This window comes from Semicossyphus pulcher, unplaced genomic scaffold (genome assembly GCF_022749685.1).
Source record: "Semicossyphus pulcher isolate SPU_LCO1_2020_fin unplaced genomic scaffold, fSemPul1.0.p SCAF_14, whole genome shotgun sequence".
Classification (NCBI taxonomy): Eukaryota; Metazoa; Chordata; class Actinopteri; order Labriformes; family Labridae; genus Semicossyphus; species Semicossyphus pulcher.
In genome coordinates this window covers 20,438,832-20,457,098 of record NW_027211648.1, presented here as the reverse complement: position 1 = coordinate 20,457,098, position 18,267 = coordinate 20,438,832, and the positions used below count along the sequence as shown (strand labels likewise).

The following is an 18,267-nucleotide window of genomic DNA, read 5'->3' as shown; positions in this document are numbered from 1 at the left end:
CATATTCAAATCACCATAGAGCCCATTTCTCAGCATTTTTTAAATCTTATTTCTTATTATTGTTCTGCACATACTTGACATGTTTCTTGCATCTATTAAAATTTCCTATATTTCTTCTTGCTTCTCTCTATGTCTATAATGCCCAAATTCCCCCCGGGGATAAATAAAAGTATTTCTGAGTCTGATTTTTAAAATTAGCCTACATAAAACCAAAGAGGATATGAATTACAAGCTAAAGTTCCATTTTAAAAAAACTAAACAAAACACAATCTGCCTTTATTCCATAGGATTTATTTTTTTCGCATTTTCACCTATTAATGTTCTTCTGATATAACTTCATATTATAAGAACTGATGTACTTTTCAATGCACCGAAAAGATGAGGTGTAAAGACACTGACACAGGAACATATAAAAATATCTTTAATGTGTCAAAAAGTAAAAAAACAACAACAAATAAATTATAATGGCTTTATATCATAGTGCATATCATAATAAAACATAATCATCAAAAGCACGGCAACCATGAGACACTGAAGAATGCAGTCTGCTCCTGACTTCCCCCTCAGGGAGAAGGGACATAACAGGGACATTATTTTGTCCTTGACACTTTGTTTTGCTCAAACGTCAGCAGTTATCAAGCAAATAGTCCCAAAATGCAGCTAGGTGTTCTCCCATGCATATGAAAAAAAATCTTTGACAGAGTAATCCTATCATTTGAGCAAAGAAAACATTGAATAATCATGCTTTGGATACTGCATATCTTTATGAAGTTTAACAAAAAGCATTCAATTTTGTCTCAAAGGTCAATAATCTCTTGAAATAAAGATTAACAAGTTGCATTTAACTAATAGACAACTAATATAACATAAATGTGTTTATTTACAAAAGTGACTCAGATATTCTATGCATATACTCTCTTGCATGGCTTCAACAAACACACAGTCAATATTCATGCCTTCATCTGCACACACACATTTTGGTTCTATTTCACTGCAGCTCCTCGTCACTGTCGTCCACTTGTTGGATGATGAGGTCAGCTCCTGAGTCTTCGGCCAAGTCATCATCATCGGTTACCATCCAGCTCCCCTTGGTGTCCCCCTCCTCCTCCCCGTCCACCCCCAGTAACAGGGCCGGCTCCTCGTTGGTCCCTTCTAGACTGTCCATGGGCATCTCGTCGCAACCCACTTCCTGGATGCATGCTGTGCACATGCGATAGCGTCGTGTTCCTTCACACACCACATGCCCAGTCTCCTCAGTCACATGACACTTACACTTCCTGCACACCAGCTTCCTGGCTTGATGGATCTGTGGAGAAACAAAAAAGTGACACCAGTGTTTCTGTAGCTTTGAGGATACGAGTAGCTGTTTATGAACAATGCATCCTTTTTTTGAGCCATATGCCATTATTCATATGTTTCTGAAGCTGTTGAACGAATAATGATCAGAACTTGATACCAGCCTTGATTTACTGGTGGTAAATAAACCTACGGTCTCAAAATGGCTACGAAGATGCTCCAGGCGAGTAAAGCGTTTATTGCAGGCCTGACAAGGGTACGGCCTCTCCCCAGTGTGACAGCGCAAGTGACGCTTCAGGTCTGCTTTTCTCTTCACCGTGTGTGTACAAAAGGGACATTTGAAGCGCATAATGGGGTTGGAGTCTGAAAAGAGGAAGAGAGATGTTTAGAGCTTTGGATTTCCTGTATATTCCCTAGATGCCACTATTTCTGTCTTTGTTTGACGGCAACACACATGCCAGTCTGCTTGTGACGAAGTACTCTATTGCTTTGCTCACTTTTTTGAAAGGTCAAAGAAGTATTGACTTTTCATTTTTTCACATACAGTCCAACTCACCTTTATTAAAGTGTCCAATAACGCCCACAATAGATGGTAGGGTAGCGTACAGCTCTTCTGCTTTTTCAGCTTTTTGTGTCCTCGCCTCCTGGATGGACAAATCTTCGTGCTGGTTTGAGCGAGTACTGTAGGGTGTTCTCCTCTTGGTTCCTGCTTTACCTCGCCGGCGCTCTGATCCAGGCAAAGTGTATAAAGGGTCCTGAGGGTCCTGCAGGTCATCTGCTTCTGCATTGAGGTCATTTGCAGGGCTACTTGGGTTAGTCTTTGGGGCTGAGGCCAAGCCCTCCTGGTCTGAGTCCTTACCCAAAAAACCAGACTGGGATCTAGAGTTGTCCCGGGTCCAGAGTGCTGGTGGTGGACTGACAGAGCAGGGGCCTTGCTGCTGCTGCTCTGAGGTCTCTTCTCCTGCTCCACTGGTGAAACTGCAGGTCTCAGACAAGCTAAGGCAGCGTTCACTGTCTTCATCTTTCACACTGATGTCCAAGGAGGACTTGATGAAGTTCTTGCAGTAGTTGATGACATTGTTCATCTGCAAGTAGCTGGCTGCAGACATCACCTCAATCACATTGTGACTGGAGAGGTCCAGCTGCCCAGAGTAGATGAAATCCAGGATGACTGTGAAAGTCTCCGGGCTGAAGACATCAAAGGTGGCGTTGACAGAGTCGGACAGCCCGTCAGGTCCTTGGGACAGCAGCATCCGGAAGTAGCCACTGCTGGCAAACAAGACGTTGCGGTGGGCCCTGAAGAGCTGGCCCTCCACCAGCACATTGCAGTCACAGAAAAGCTCCTGGCGGCGCTGCTGGTTCAGCTGCTTCAGAAGGTTGCTTTGGTGAGCCACTGTGATGTCAGCGGTGTTGAACCACCTTTGAGGTTGCCTGCAGGACACAACAATAACAGAACTCACAATGGCTGTGCCTGCAGCACAGAGCGTGCAAGAAAAGAACAAATCCTAGACATTGTGCAGACCTTTCAAACACCTATTAGTGAAATTGAGACACTTCATTTTCATAGAGCTGAATTAACCATCTGCTAAATTATATGTAGGCTATGACCCACAAAACATATCGTTTGAATTGCACACATTTTGGAAGGAAAATCTCCAGGAGGGTGATTCATGGGACATTTGACATTGTCAGCTTACCTTGGCAGAGGTAACTATACAGACCCCAAATATAAACTGCAGGTCACATTATAAACACAGCCGTGACACCCCATTGATGTTGTTGTCAATTATCAACTGTCTTTGTCTCTGCAATGGCCCATCTCCAGCTCCGCAGGCGGCCCGCCTCCAGTACTCCATTCTGCATAATGATTGGCTGCAGGAGCCTTCAATCAAAATCTTCTTCTAATAGGCAACACCCGACTCCAGTCAGAGAGCATCGGGTGACAAAACCCCGTAATCATCCCCGAGGGAAGCTAAGGCGCGCGTGAAATATCTGATGTTGTGAACACACCAGGCGGATGGGAAGAGAAAATAAGACAGCTGTGGCTGGACATGTCTTCCAAAGATAAAAAAAAATATGCCGCAACCTAAATTTCAGAATAATTTATCTTCTTCTACAGTAACCTATTTAGCCATCCTCATGCAGACTCTGAAATACACGCATTCATTTTTAATTGTGTGAAGCTTGCTGACAAGCGCCACAGCGCCCGATAACCCACGGTGCAACGCCCGCCCGCCTGACTCAATGGTGCTCTTCATGTCACATGGAACCGAGTCTAATAACTACCCGAGCTCCCCTACGTTAATTCAGACATCAGTCGACCTACTAAACGACACCAGAGTGCTGCAGTCCTGCGAGAAAAAAGCGGGCAGCGGCGCACCGGAGCAGCCCAGTCTGTCCTGGAGCGACGCCCACTTCAGGCTACAACCAGCACACAATAGAAAAATAGACACAAACCTCCAGCAACTGAGCATGCTGCTGTAGGTTAAATAAATAGTGTATTACACCGGGGATAAGACGCACTAATACGCCCGTTTCCATGCTCAAGACGACCCTCACTTCTCGCCGGAGGTCCGGAGCGCAGCGAGCAGCGGGGAGGATTTGCCTGCTGCCCAAACCCAGCGACTCTTTCTCAGGCGTGAGGTGTCAGCAGGACCCGCTTACGCCCCACGCCGTGATATCCCTGTCAAAATCCATCGATACTCACTGGTGACTCGATTCACCCGGCGCCCGATAGAGTCTACTCGCCCCCAAGTCCGCCACCATATCCATTTTCAATTTGTTTTGCGTTTTTTCTTGGTTCTTTTTTTCTCGTCCAGGGTCCACACTCAGGCACTTCCTGTTCAGCCCTAAAGACCGAAACCCGGTTAGAGCAACTGAAGCACTGTGCTGACGTGGGTGTTTATTAACTGGGTGCCCGAGGGTTCAAGGAGCCATTTAAAGCCCTAGTGCACCGTTTACATGCAGTGTATGGACAGAAAAAATAATGTGAAACAACGAAGACCCAAGCCTGAAAAAACAAGCAAAGGTTCTAAAATCATTTTGTTGGGATTCATGTGATACTCAAACCCTCAGTGAATATTTCATACCAGTAGATTTATTTAATCTATCACTCTGATAATCCTAAAGGCACTTGTTGTGTTTCTGTGTTGCTCAATATTGACTTTACAGCCACCTCACCTTATTAACTGGTGACTGAATCCTCCCCTAGAATATTCTTAATATTTTGTTATGGGTTTGTCTCACTAAAGCATTATGATTTAATCTCATAATGAAGTCAACATTGTACCATTTAATCTTCATTTATTATAAATCATTACACAATTTCAAAACAGCCCTGTTTCACAATGGTGTGGAAATGCAGGCTTCGGTTTCTTCAATAAGAAAATTAATTTATTATTGTATTGTTATGGCTCGCAGCTCATTACATTCATGGAGAAAAAAAATATATTGTTAACTAGAAACAGTAACACAGAGACACCCTTCAGACATTTTTACATGGTTCTTCTAATGCAAATATTGATTAAATAGAAAATTAAGTGTAATAAAACATAAAGCATTTGGCTACTCTTAAGGTTTCATGTTTTTATGAGATATCCAAAAATGACGAAGTTGATGATTCCCTTTGGCCCTGTGATTTGGATGTGACAGAATACAAAGCTGGAGTTTCATCAAGAGGCTGTGCCATTGGAAAATCCGCTGGGGTTCATGGACTGCCAGCGCCACAGATCCTCACCTATAAAAAAATATGTGAATTAACATATAGTGGGGCAAATCCAAAAAAACCCGACATGAATATTATACATGCAGACTTTTTGACAGACCAAGAAATGTTGCTAAACAACACAATCTTTAAGCAAATCCTTACACATTCTTTCCAGGTCAAAACTGGCCTTCCAGCCCAGCTCCTTCTCGGCAAGACAAGGGTCAGCATAGCAGGAAGCTATGTCTCCCCCTCTCCGCGGGGCAACCTTGTATGAGATCTATGAGAGGACACATTAAGTGAAAGTTTAATAAACATAAAGGAGGGTAATTTAACCAGAAAAATGGGAATTTCAATCAATGATCCCCCTTTACAGTCACTATCAGTCTGGCAATTCTTACACGCCCCACATAACAAAATCAAGAATGGTTCCTACTCCATGTTACTTTTAAAAGACAAAAGACAATCCCCTACCCCAAAGACAATTTACTTTACAAGGAAAGGAGCTCATCTGTCACTCACCTCTTTACCTGATGCCTTCTCCATGGCTTTCACCATCTGGAGCACAGAGTAGCCTCTCCCTGTTCCGAGGTTGTAGACCTACAGACATAGTAATGATCACATGCCAGCAACCTATAAATATACATGTGAATGCACAAGGAAACAGAAAACCTGTTTTAAAATGGTATAGTTTCTGTTCTTTTCTCAAATGTACCTTGCACCCGCAGTCTTCGTTCAGTTTCTTCAGAGCTGCTATATGTCCTTTGGCCAGATCTACGACGTGGATATAATCTCTTACACCTAGCAAGTGTTAAAAAAACAACTTGGTAAGATGATTATGACATTGACCAAAGGGATGTTTCAAACCACAATGTTATCTGTGCACTGTAGTTAAAGGTCTTCTTCAATACCTGTCCCATCCGGTGTGTCATAGTCATTCCCAAATACACTGAGGCATTCTCTTCTCCCAATGGCAACCTTAGAGGGAGATAAATGAAACAATGGAACAATGTCAAATCGTCTGATAGCTCCAACTACAACACACACTGGAATATGCAATCCATGCCCTGATCTCGCTGTGTATTTGGCAGAGACTTCATGTACCTGGGCAACATATGGCAGCAGGTTGTTGGGGATACCCTGAGGGTCCTCCCCTATCAGGCCAGATGAATGAGCTCCAATTGGGTTGAAATACCGCAGCAGCACTGCATTCCAGTCCTGCTCACATAGAGGCAATAATGAGACATCATGTATATATAGTATTTGTTTTTATGTGTTTATCCGTGAATGCCGTTCTACCCCCTGATCAATACCTTCTCAGCTTTACAGTGGTCCTTGATCATTTCCTCAATAAAGTACTTGGTCTTGCCGTAAGGATTTGTGCAGCCGCCCACGTGGTGCTGCTCATCGATGGGAAGTTGCTGAGGGTCTCCATACACAGTGGCTGAGCTGCTGAAGACCAGATTGTGCACCTTGTGAGCCTGCATCACCTGGGACACATGCAGATTCACACAAACACGGCACACGCCTACAGTCAGCGGCCAGTGAGAAAGCATTCCAAAGCGCACACACACACACACACACACACAAACACCTAAAGAGTAAGCGTAGCTGCTTAGTTTGGTGGACACGGTCAGCTCCAGATCATTAATGTTATGAATGGTGGAGTGTTAGAATGAGCAAACTATCGACAAGCACACACTGTCATGCTCTCCTCGAAATAATTGAGTTAATTTAATAAAAAAACAGGACAAATAATGATCAGTTCAGAGGGATGACTGAAATGATGAGTAAAGTGCAGATTTTAATGAGCACAGATGGTCAGAACACATGACAAAAGTTGAAACTGACCTCAAGGAGATTCATGGAGGCTGTAAGGTTGACCCTGTAGTAGCGTAACGGCTGCTCCACTGACTCTCCAACAGCCTTCAACCCAGCAAAGTGCATCACTGCACTGAAAGAATGCTGCAACACAGATACAGTCAGTGGTATGACCAATGTGGAATGACTTTCTATACTAATATGCACATCCAGTATGACGGCATCATCATAAGACATTTTGCCCGAATAGTTATTAAAATGGTTCAATACTTGTCAAATTAATTAATCACCATAATAAGGAAGAAAATGTTTTGTTTATCAACTCGGCAAACAATGGATTAATTGCTCCAGCTCTAACAGGATTTATGAATCAACTGTAGTAACTTTCATACCTTTTTGAAGAGTTTTTCCAAACCAGGTTGGTCCAAAAGATCCAATTCATGAAATTCAATGCTGGTGTTCAGGAGCTTCTCTATCCTCCGTATGCTCTCTGGTACATCACCTTCTCCTCAAGTCCCAGAGTAGAAGTAGCGCACACACACACACACACACACACACACACACACACACACACACACACACAATAATTCTAGACCTGAGTATCACTCAACTAAACAAACACATATGAAACAGTCAAGTTTATAATGATGTAAAGTTATATATCAGCCCGTATTTCAGGTGTGGTAGCTTACCTCTTACAGCATTACTGAAGTTATCTACTACAACTGGCAGGAAACCTGCTTCAATGAGTTCCACCACACAGTGACTCCCGATGTAACCCGCTCCTCCTGTGACCAGCACCTTCTCTGCCATTCTCGGACCTGTCAAATACAACATACAATGTAGAACATGCAATCAATCCTCCATTCAAAATCCTGTTCTTATTCTGTTCCAGTTGGCATATGTTGTGGTGCCTGATGTTAGCAGAAGCAGAATGACTTAAAGGCACAATAGAGAGCTGCTCTGGTCAAACAGGATATCCTATTGTCTAGGGTGCTTTGAGGACACCTGAAAGCCCACTTGACAGATATGTGACCCACCCATATTGTCCCACATCAGCAGGTTCAAGCCTTAACCTGTCTAACCACATAAAACAATTATAGTCCCTGCAAGATTAAACGTCATTGACAACTACTTTCCATTGTTGCAAGCTATTCTTATCTTTTGAGAGAGCATGTGTGAACCCTAACCGATTGTAAATAAAGTTACTATAACATTGCATAGTTAAATCTTTATGATTTCATTCTATTTAAGACCGCAGTCCTGAACACACCTTAATGCTACTTGGTAAAAGAAGCTGTAACACTAGAAACTCAGGCTACCTGATACTGCAATATAATCCGGGCTATATCCTTAACACTCTTCAACTTTTCCCCATTACATTATTTCATTCTGTTAAAATTGAAATTGAAATAAAAAATCTGAAAGTAGCCTAATGCTTTATGTGTAATTTAAACCTTTTAAAATGTTCTTTTAAAAAATACCACGGCATGTCTGTCAGTTCTACTAAGAACTAAATATCTGCAACCTAATTCTAACCCAGTAAGCAACTATACAACTCCTTTCTGAAACTGTCAAAATGAGACCATATCGTGTTAAATGATTGAGAATGTCAGTAAAAGACTTACTTAGTTTCCCGATAAGGCGGTAAAATGTCGTTCTCGACGGAGTTTCTATAAAACTAGTCGGGACAATCACGGAGAGTAGGAATATTGAATGAAGGTTTACCTGTCAGTTCATTCCGTGAAGTTTCGCCTCTCTTCCTCAAGAAATGTTTTACTTCCTGTTAAACGTGGAGTAAAAGTAATGATAACTGTAAGCGTGCGACTTCCTGCACATTGTTTTTCAAATTAAAACACCAGCCTCCCTAAATTCAAACCACACCACATCACATCTTCTTCAGCTGGAACTGGGACCTAAACAAACTGACCCGTGGGTGGTTGAATACCATGTAGGGTTACCAAAAAAGACAATAAACGCGTGTTAATCTTGGCTTAATTAAGTATTATGCTTTTATTTTGAAGTATTAAACGGATTCACATTGTACATTTTCGCTAACTGTATGGTCCTCTTAGTTCTCTGCGGGTGTACGTCAGATTCTCACATGCCACGACGTCAGACAGCAGTCTAATAAAGCCACGCCTTTGGCCACTTATACAGAGAGGTAATTGTGCTGCGCATCCGCCTTCGTCTCAATCTCAAACATACCGGATGGTAGGGAAAAGTGCCACGTTACTAAGAAAGGAAATCAAGAGCATTTATATATGTAAGGCTTTATTCAGGAATTCATGTGCATATTATTAATAATAGCCTACTTGAACTTTTAAAAAACATAAATTGAGAAACTCACACAAAAAATATCTTTTATCTTACTTGAGGCAAACAATAACTTTGTCCATCCTAGATACAGTATAAGCATTGATAACCAATGTAGCTGGCAAGGGCTTTTTACCCAAACAAAAATGTAATTTTCTGTAATCTCAGAAAGCTGCTCCGAGCCAGGCTTAGAGGCAAACTATAACCAGGAAACCAGGAGGCTAACATTAATCTGACTAACCAGGAAGTTGGTAGCGCTAGTCAAGGCAACACCACACCACCACCATGTCTTTCTCTGAGAAGGTAAATGAAGTGGATCATTTCAATAATAGCAAATACTTTATTAATTTTGCTATGACTCTATAAATTGACTCTAGAATCATTGATAGATTAGTTGAGGGCCCATTCACTGGACCTTTTCAGGGGCTCAGCCATTTCTGTGTGCAGGCTTGTTAGGGAAATAAACAATAACAACAAAAAATGTAAACATGTGATCCGAAATGTATTAAATTTATTCCTGTGTAAATACCAACCCTCAAATGTTATTACATTCTATCATGCACCACTTGAGGCAAATAATGTCTAGAGAGGTAGTTATCTTGAAATTTAGATCTAAAATGAAAATCTGTTGGCATTATATGCCTAATAAGTAAATGGTTAAAGTGATGACTGACTGTATGACAACTTCAAGTCTGAACAAATATAGCCTGAACAAACTCAAGTTTTTAAAAAAATGATCTGACTTCCTTTCTGATACGCATTCATGCAAAACCTCCACAACACTGACAGTAATCATCTAAAAATGTTTCCAAATACAGAAATTTCACACTACTGCCCAAGACAGAGAGCTTATAAAGAAAAGTTGTGTGTAGGAAGTTCCGATTTAGCAGGATTCTTTTATGCATCTGGTGCCATTTCTGAAGCCCCTTTGCCAGTCCTGCCCTTCCCAGAGACTCTGGCACATGAAGAAAGAGCACAGAATTGGGAGGAAAAGAAAGATGAGACGAGTTGGATACCTTAGAGATGAAGTTTTCTGTCTTCTCCTCACGGCAAATGCCGTCTCTTTGTTAGAACGGACTTGGAGCTGATGAAGAAATCTCAAAGAGGAAAACGAAATGGAAAAATAATCCAGCAGGGATACATGGTTAAAATAACAACAACTGATCCAGCCATTCAGAAGAGAGACAGAAGGAAACACTTAAAACTCAGAGGAGGATCAACATGTGACTGCTCTACAGAGAACGGCAAACAAGCAGGACTAAATTAGGCTCAGTTTGTAACTATTTAAAATTTGATTTGGGGTCCACTGCATTCCTTGAAGTAGTGACATTGTGAAGACGTTTGTTTCTGAATTTGTGTTATGATGCATCTAAATAATGTGGCTATAGGTATATGTATGAGCATTTGGCTACACACTTCCCTCGGGTTGCCTCCTCAGCACCGTGGGTGGCTGCGGCTGTGGGAGGAGGGCGATGGCTGTGGAGAGTGCAACCAGCACCTATGTCCCACAGTCCCTGATGACTGCCCTGCAGGTCGCGTGCAGGACAACTGTGGATGCTGTGAGCAGTGTGCAAATGTGGAGGGGCAACAGTGTGACCTGGATGGGGCTCAGAAGTTTTATGGTCGCTGTGGAGAAGGCCTGGTCTGCCTGAAAAAAATACCAAAAAAGGGAAGCGAGGGTGAGCCAGAGCCTTCATGTGTGTGTCAGGAAAAGGGCCCTGTATGTGGCTCAGATGGGTGGACTTACCCAAATGTTTGCCAGATGAAAGAGGCCGCCAGCCGCCTTAACACAACCATCAAGCTCACTGGAAGAGGACCCTGCCACTCTGGTAACTGAACTCTTTTTATCAGTCAGTTAAAGTCAACATTTTAATGATTTCAATGCGTGTTAATATTTTTCTTGATTGGAATCAATTTTAGGGTTCTTAGAATTAAACCTTGGGGTACTCCTTTATTCTACCACAGCTCCCCGTATCCTTCAAGGGCCCAGAAACCTGTCAAACTACACTGGGAATGATGCTGTTTTTGGCTGTGAGGTCTCAGCTTACCCTCTTCCAAACCTGAGCTGGAGGAAGAGGAAGAGTGACAACTTCCTGCCAGGAGATGATCCTCACATCTCTGTCCAGGTTTGATAAGATAATTAATATATTATGTATCAATACAATTTTGATTAACAATTTCTTCTTTGAGTCAATGGGTCTGTAATATATTTGTCTTAGAGGGCATTTGTCCAAGTTTTGGATGAAGATGTTTTTTGTTAAAGAGGCATTCCACTGATTTACCACACACAGTGCAGTTTTTTTGTACTGTTTGCTTGTTTTTCTGGAGTATTACTGAAACTTCTGCCCAATTTCCATTTAACTTGGTGGGAGGGGTTCAGCATTGGCCAGTGTACAGCTTGTTGAATTTAAAAACTGGTCTGGATCCGATCACAAACAAGAAACAATAGAGGATCTAATTCATGAAAAAGCAATGATACTGACCTTACTGAATTGTTATAGTTCTATATCATAGACTGGACTAATAGTCTTGGCTGGGGTCTGAGCTTTTTGAGCACCCTTTTCATTCCTTATGAGGAGTCTGTGGCTTTTTAAAGAGCATTCCAAATTGTAAGAAAATAATCTTTAACAATAATGATAATAATAATAACAATAAATAGTAATAATAATAAATAATAATAATATGCAATAAAATATACTACTATGTTAAAGTCTGGGAAATAAAGGATGTAGTCTTTTCTGAGCTTTACCCATACAATGTACTTAAAGTCGGGCTGTCTGAGCCTCCGCTGCAATTATCACAATAGATTGGCCAAGATGGCAATGATATCACAAGCAAGGGATCTTGTGATATGTCATATAAGTGTTCAGAAATCAAGCATATACTTAATCAATTCTCCTTTATTAGATCTGTACTGAGATTTAACCCATTAATGTCCACAGTGGAATTTTATGATTTCACAGCTCTCAAAGTACCAGCTGAGCTAAGAACAAATCCATTGACATTTTTCAAATCGGTCAAAGTATGAGGTCACAGCACCAGTTTTTCTTAAACGACTATTTTTAGTTGTTAGTCACAAAGGGTTAGCAGGTTTTTTGATTTTTCACAAAAAACGCTCTAAACCAACAGGTTAGGATTATCACATCTTCATAATTCTTCATACACGCATAGTCTAGACTCTTACAATTTATATTCAAAAAGAATTTTGATAATGCACTGCTTTTTCTTTGTCCAGTATTCATATTTTGCAGAAATTAGGGACCTTTTAGTATTCTATGGTGTTTCTATGTTGTCCTATTGGGTTTATCCTATGAACAAATCCAGATTCATCCAAACTAGATATCCATGTCACTTACTCACACTTACTCACTTACTCACTTTCTCACACGTGCACGCACACACACACACACACACACACACACACACACACACACACACACACACACTCTACTATTACTTCTACTACTACTACTACTACTACACCATTATTACACAATCCTCTGATTTAGATTTAACATTTAAGGTATAATAATAGTTAGACTAGCAGTGACCAACTGGGCAACAAACAAGATAACTAAAAAAAAACAGCTGCACTTGCATTTCAAAGGGCAAAGATGTTTGTCAAAAGGTGTGTGGTTATGGCCTTTGTTCTCTCCCCCTGAATGTGTGTGTGTGTGTGAGTGTGTGTGTGTGTGTGTGTGTGTGTGTGTGTGTGTGTGTGTGTGTGTGTGTGTGTGTGAGTGTGTGTGCGTGCGTGTGTGAGTGTGTCTGAGATTTTGCGTGTGTATGTGTGCATGTGTGCATGTGTTTTTGCGTGTGTATGTTTGTCTGTAAATGTGTTTACTAGTTGTTGAGGCACCTCAAAGGTCTTGGCTAATCAGACTACATTCATTCCTATGGGCCTGTTAGCCATTTGCATGCATCCTTGAAATACATTGAACTGAATGGAGGCCCTGTTGGAAACGCCTGGTTTTGAAGCTACATTTCTCTTCATTTCTTCCTAAAAGTTGATTGGAAAATATTTTTTAGGATTAATTCTTACTTGAGTCTATCTGGTCTTTAGGTGCATGATAGTTTTTGAACATGTGATCACAGGAACCTGTCCAGTGGGTTTTTTGTTGTTTGTTTGTTTGGTAAAAACTCAAAAAACCTGACTACCCTAGTGTCTATCAACTAATAGTAGTATGTTACAGAAATGGCTGTATCTCAAAAACTACTAGGAGTTAAATCAAATGCTTGGTATCATTGGATTCAGAACAACTTAAATTGATTCAGTGTAAGTTGAATATTTAGCATGACAAATTAATGTTTCACTTGTTTTTGTGAATTTTTAGAGTTTTTAAAAAACAAACATGACTTTGTCAAACAATCAAGGCATGATAAATATTCAAAATCAAAAATATTAATTTGGTTTGGTCTAGCCACATGTATTTATAGTTTAAACAGCAAATTTTGTATTTCCACCTCCAACAGAAAAAATTCTGTGGGACTTTTCCTTAACATACTAAATTTAGTTGATAGTCATTAACAGCAGTGACAAAATGAGCAGACTTTTTTTAAACACCCACCCTGAAATTTAATTTGCAATCATGCAAGCATTAAGTTATTAACAGTCATGCACTGAATAAATGCTCACTGAAAAAGCAACAGTTTGACAACTGCCCTGAACAATGCTAAATAATTCTATATTGGGGCTAGTGTATCAATTAGGTTTGTAATATATCGATGATGTATGTAATAGCATTGCTTTCTACTCGCACCCATACTGCTCTAAAAAGTCTAATGAATACTAATTAATAATTAATAGATTTAAAAGTGTTTTCTTTGCCTTTTTGTCAGACTAGAGGCGGTCCCCAGCGCTACACAGTCTCTACCTGGCTTCAGATACAGGGTCTCCAAGTCTCTGATGCAGGGGTCTACTCTTGCATCTCCCACAATGCCTTGGGAGAGTCGTTAGCATCAGCACAGCTCAAAGTCTTGAGAGAGGGTGGGTCCTGAAGCATCACACTGCAGATTATTCACTATAGTCAGCTGTGAATTTGATTGGTGCTATAGCAGCACAGCAGACAGCTGAAAGTTAATTAATTTACTTATTTGGAAAGTGTTACTCTCACATGATTGTTTTTCTTCTTTTCTGCTCTACAGTGGTTGAGGAGATAAAGGGTGATGCTGAGGAGGAACCGGAGCACTTTGATCTGGAAGAAGGCAGTGGTGATGGACAGCTGTAGTCGGAAGACTAACTTTAATTCATTGAAGACATTTTTTATTACCAGACAAAAAGTTTCTGAGAGAAAAGTATTTAAACTAACAAATATTACGCTTACATATTTCAAACAATGGGCATGATGTTTGTTAGTTACAGCTACAGGAATAGCTATTGTTCATTATAACTAAACATCACAAAACTACTTTTACTCACCTTCAGGCAGTAACCATGCAAACAAATAAACGACACTTTTTAATTGACTGAATCGAATGTACTTAATTTGTATGTTTCATTAACCTAATAATAGCAAAAAAAGCATTTTCCCTGAAATGAAAAGACAGAAAACATTGAGTACAGTACATTCGTTCACAGAGGAAAAAAAAGAGTAATGGAGGGAGCGAGAGAGGGTGTGACCATCCACAGGGTCTCCGTCTGATTCTCTTCATCTCTCTCCACCTGAGTGCCGGTTAATCCTCCCCTCATCCCTCGACTCCCAGCTGGATACACCGGCTCCTTCTGAATGGCAAGCTGCATTAACGGCGAGGAACCTTCCCCTGCTGTCTGTTAGACAAAGCTGATTGGAGATTACAGGCCTGCAGCGAAAACACAGCCCTCCATCTCATCTTAAATCACTTTCCACCCCTTTTCTCTCCTTTATCTCTCCTTCTTCTCTTCACTTCTTTATCTTCTTAATCCCAACTCTCCTCTTTTTCAATGTCATCAACTTTCGCTTGCCACTACACTTTTGCCCCTATTCAGTGCTCTTTTCTGACAGCTGAATGACAAGAGTGATGAAGACGAGAAAGAGGGAAAGAAAAAAACTCTCCTCCTGAGTGGAGCCAGAATGATGTCATGGGGGCATTTGTCCTCCTGGTGTGGAGGCTTCCCTTCCCCTGCTAATTACCTTGTACAAACTCGAATCTGATATGGCGGATATGAGCCCCAAATACAATTATTGTGGGCTAACAAAGAGATATTGAGATTCAGGGAATGAGGGAGAGACTGCAAGTGAGATACAAGGAAAGACACGCGCTCAGCCAGTACATGCACATACACATGCAGCAGCAAAATGCACGCACACGTGCTCGCATACCCACCCACGCACACACAAACACAACCACTTGTCCTTCCCCTCCATTCCCTCAGATAGGCTAATGTTATTACTCGGGTAATTATCCTCATTAGTGCCAGCAGCTGTAGAGAGCCCATTGCTTGCTGTTCAAACTCCATCCCAAACCTTTCTGTCTTCCCATCCCTCTTTGTATCCACAAGATCTCATTTAGAGACGTTTGTCTCCACCCTAGTATGCTAGGTGGATACTATTGTAAAAATAGAGACATCAAATATCTAACCAGCCAGAGTTACCCCTGTTTTCTCTGTTAGTCATTTTGTGTATGAGGTTACCAATTTTCTGCAGCCCTCCTCCAGATAAAAAAACTTTAAAAATGTAAGATTTATTATTTATCTAAAAATTAAAAGTTTTCTGTAAGAAGACAAGGCATGCCCACAGAATAGTTGTTCTGATAAAAAATACTACTATATGTTTTTTTAATTCAGTCTTTTCCCAGGTACCAGGTTTCCTGACTTGAACAATTGAACACAAGGTGGCACTGTTTGGTCATAAAACCACTTCAACGTTCTGCAGTGACCATGCTTTTGCTCTGACAGCCAGGTCTTTTTTATGCTGCTCTGTTTCATGTTTTTCTTATTTATACCCTTTCCAAAAAGCTTTTGTTCACAGAAGAAGATAAGCTCTTACAGTCCTTCCACCGCACATGAAATGACACCTCCCCATTGGGATGGCTATGAAAGGTTGTGAGTTGTAGTGTTTGCATAACTATCGCCTGTGTGTTTGTTTGATGTTTATGTGAAAGCACCCTGAAAATGATTCCCTTCACGCTTTTTAACTTCACGCTCCGTCTGCATCTTTACACACAAATTACGAGATCAAGAGCTGAAACAGGCAGCTTTACACACAGCCTCCCCCCCGCTCTGTGAGATTGCCTTTTGTTTTATTGCCAGGGGCTGGTGCGGACAGTAGGTAACCTGTATACTGCTAAGCCCCGCATCAGGCGCTAAATGTCATGCATAGCCTGTTTTTATTGGCAGATATGGCCTGTTGTGCCCTTCTCCTTTTCCTGGAAGCCATTGTTAAAGAGCTGGTTGTTAATGCTGCTGACCAGATGGGCTCCTTCTCCCCGAGCTCTGACCGAGGGTGTTTACCATGCACTGGGCTGTGGATAACAGGTGAGACTGCTGCTGGCTTGTCAACCAATCAGAGTGCAGCAGATGTCTGGCCTCTGCCTGTAAACCTTTATTTGGCATTTGGGGCCTTATGGGAGTGGGTTTGATAATAACAAGGAATCAAAGGGAATTCTGGTTCATATACCCATAGATAAAGACTATATATTTTATTGGCAAGAAACTTTTGTTAAATAAAGCCAAGTAAATTTCTGTTTATCTAAAGCTTCTGATGACAAACCACCCAGCTATTTCATTTTCTCTTCATAAAACTCAGATAACATTTCCAGAGATGTTCCCTGGTCCCTTGTGTGACAAAATGTTTCCAGCATTAGCTGAGTAAACAGAAAACATTCCTTTCCCTTTCCAAAGCAAGCCATCTCGCATTACTGCAATTATCATGGCAACCGCAGAGGTAAGGCCAGGCCTGGGATTGTGGAGGAGCAGTCTTTTAAAGCTTTGAATCAATCTGCCTTAATGGATGACCTGTTCCAAGCATACATGTATGGATTAGTTTGGCTGCAGCACCTGTCCCTGTTCTGTCAACAGCAGATCAGGTTACCGGCTACGCATTCACCTGGCTGACACAACTTCCTGTGAGTGACAATACATCAGTCTTTGTCCACTGCTGCCCTCACAGCGCTGATGTTGCATTAAGAATGAGGAAAGTTGTGCACAAGAAACAAGTGATTTTAAATTTAAGAACTTATCTTCAACCAAGTTCAGTTGCCTTTTGGATTAAACTTGAATGATTTGTATAAAAATAAAAGTAATATTTGAATTAATTTTTTTTAACAGTATGATTAGGAATAAGCGCCATAAAGCTGTATTATCAAAAAAACAAAACAAACAAGAAGTATAACTCATCATATTTCCACAAACCTCACATCTGTCTCCGGGATTGATTATGGAGTTAAGCTGCCAGAGCGGCCCACTGAAGCAAGCTGAGGCTGGGTGTAACATCCTTCCTAGGACAGCTTGTATGTTACACAGCTCCTGAACTGGGAGATAACTCTCAGTCAAAAATGGGATGAATACCCTCTCTGAACTTTGCTCCTGAGTATTGAGATTTAAAGATTACATGATAGCTAAGAATAAACCATTTCCCTCTGATTCCAGCTAAATACTTTTAATTATGCATATCTGGAGTCTTGCGGTATTTAGCGGAGAACTGGGAAATTATAACAGCTGACAGGACATCAAGCATATCCTCTTCACACTAGACAAGTTTCTACTCTCCTAATCAGGGTTGGGATCTCCGCTGAGTTTCTCAGAGCACAATATGGGGAAAATCCCCTCAGAGTCATGCTAGTTTCATTCAGAATGAAAAACCAATGCAGCTGATCGTTCCAAAGCTTCCAGCCGGCTCCATCGTACAGTCATGTGTAACCATTAACTGATGTTCAAACAAACGTCACCTTGCCTGTATTTCTAAGAGGTAAACCTTTAATGCAAGGCTCCATTTGAGACACAAACAGCGTTCATTTTTCAGGCAGGAGACCAGTAAGGGAATTCTTCACTTTCCTTTGCTTTATACTCCTGATGTGCCCTCGCTGCTACACTGTATTTACTGTCATAAGGCTAACTGATTGTGAAACAATTAGTTGGAAATGTTAAGCTAACCGCAAAGCCAACGGATGATGGATGGGCTAAGTGATAGACTCAGGCAGTTGGTTGGGGGGCT

General features: G+C 41.2%; 3 protein-coding genes across 5 annotated transcripts; 1 reads left to right on the top strand and 2 right to left on the bottom strand.

Moving 5' to 3' along the window:
- Positions 1–376: 376 nt before the first annotated feature.
- On the bottom strand, positions 377–4,143 carry zbtb8a (zinc finger and BTB domain containing 8A). Its single transcript, XM_069661948.1, has 4 exons — positions 4,004–4,143; positions 1,853–2,727; positions 1,490–1,659; positions 377–1,306 (listed from the first exon to the last, which is right to left on the bottom strand). Exons 1-4 carry the CDS (start codon positions 4,066–4,068, stop codon positions 989–991), a joined length of 1,428 nt encoding a protein of 475 aa, XP_069518049.1. The 5' UTR covers positions 4,069–4,143; the 3' UTR covers positions 377–988.
- Positions 4,144–4,383: 240 nt separating this feature from the next.
- On the bottom strand, positions 4,384–8,591 carry gale (UDP-galactose-4-epimerase). 3 transcript variants are annotated; one of them, XM_069661958.1, is made up of 11 exons: positions 8,549–8,591; positions 7,513–7,641; positions 7,213–7,328; positions 6,851–6,964; positions 6,313–6,489; positions 6,104–6,217; positions 5,911–5,977; positions 5,715–5,800; positions 5,522–5,599; positions 5,165–5,279; positions 4,384–5,032 (listed from the first exon to the last, which is right to left on the bottom strand). In XM_069661958.1, exons 2-11 carry the CDS (start codon positions 7,631–7,633, stop codon positions 4,968–4,970), a joined length of 1,053 nt encoding a protein of 350 aa, XP_069518059.1. In that variant the 5' UTR covers positions 7,634–7,641; positions 8,549–8,591; the 3' UTR covers positions 4,384–4,967. The 3 variants fall into 3 exon arrangements, with proteins under 3 accessions (XP_069518059.1, XP_069518057.1, XP_069518060.1); XM_069661956.1 differs by lacking the exon at positions 8,549–8,591 and adding an exon at positions 8,449–8,539; XM_069661959.1 differs by lacking the exon at positions 8,549–8,591 and adding an exon at positions 8,449–8,539 and having other exon boundaries at positions 7,213–7,325.
- Positions 8,592–9,421: 830 nt separating this feature from the next.
- Positions 9,422–14,580, top strand: LOC138591240 (kazal-type serine protease inhibitor domain-containing protein 1-like). The gene is made up of 5 exons (XM_069661768.1): positions 9,422–9,439; positions 10,575–10,965; positions 11,102–11,262; positions 13,976–14,123; positions 14,282–14,580. The coding sequence occupies exons 1-5, from the start codon at positions 9,422–9,424 to the stop codon at positions 14,362–14,364; spliced, it is 801 nt and encodes a 266-aa protein (XP_069517869.1). The 3' UTR covers positions 14,365–14,580.
- Positions 14,581–18,267: the final 3,687 nt, after the last annotated feature.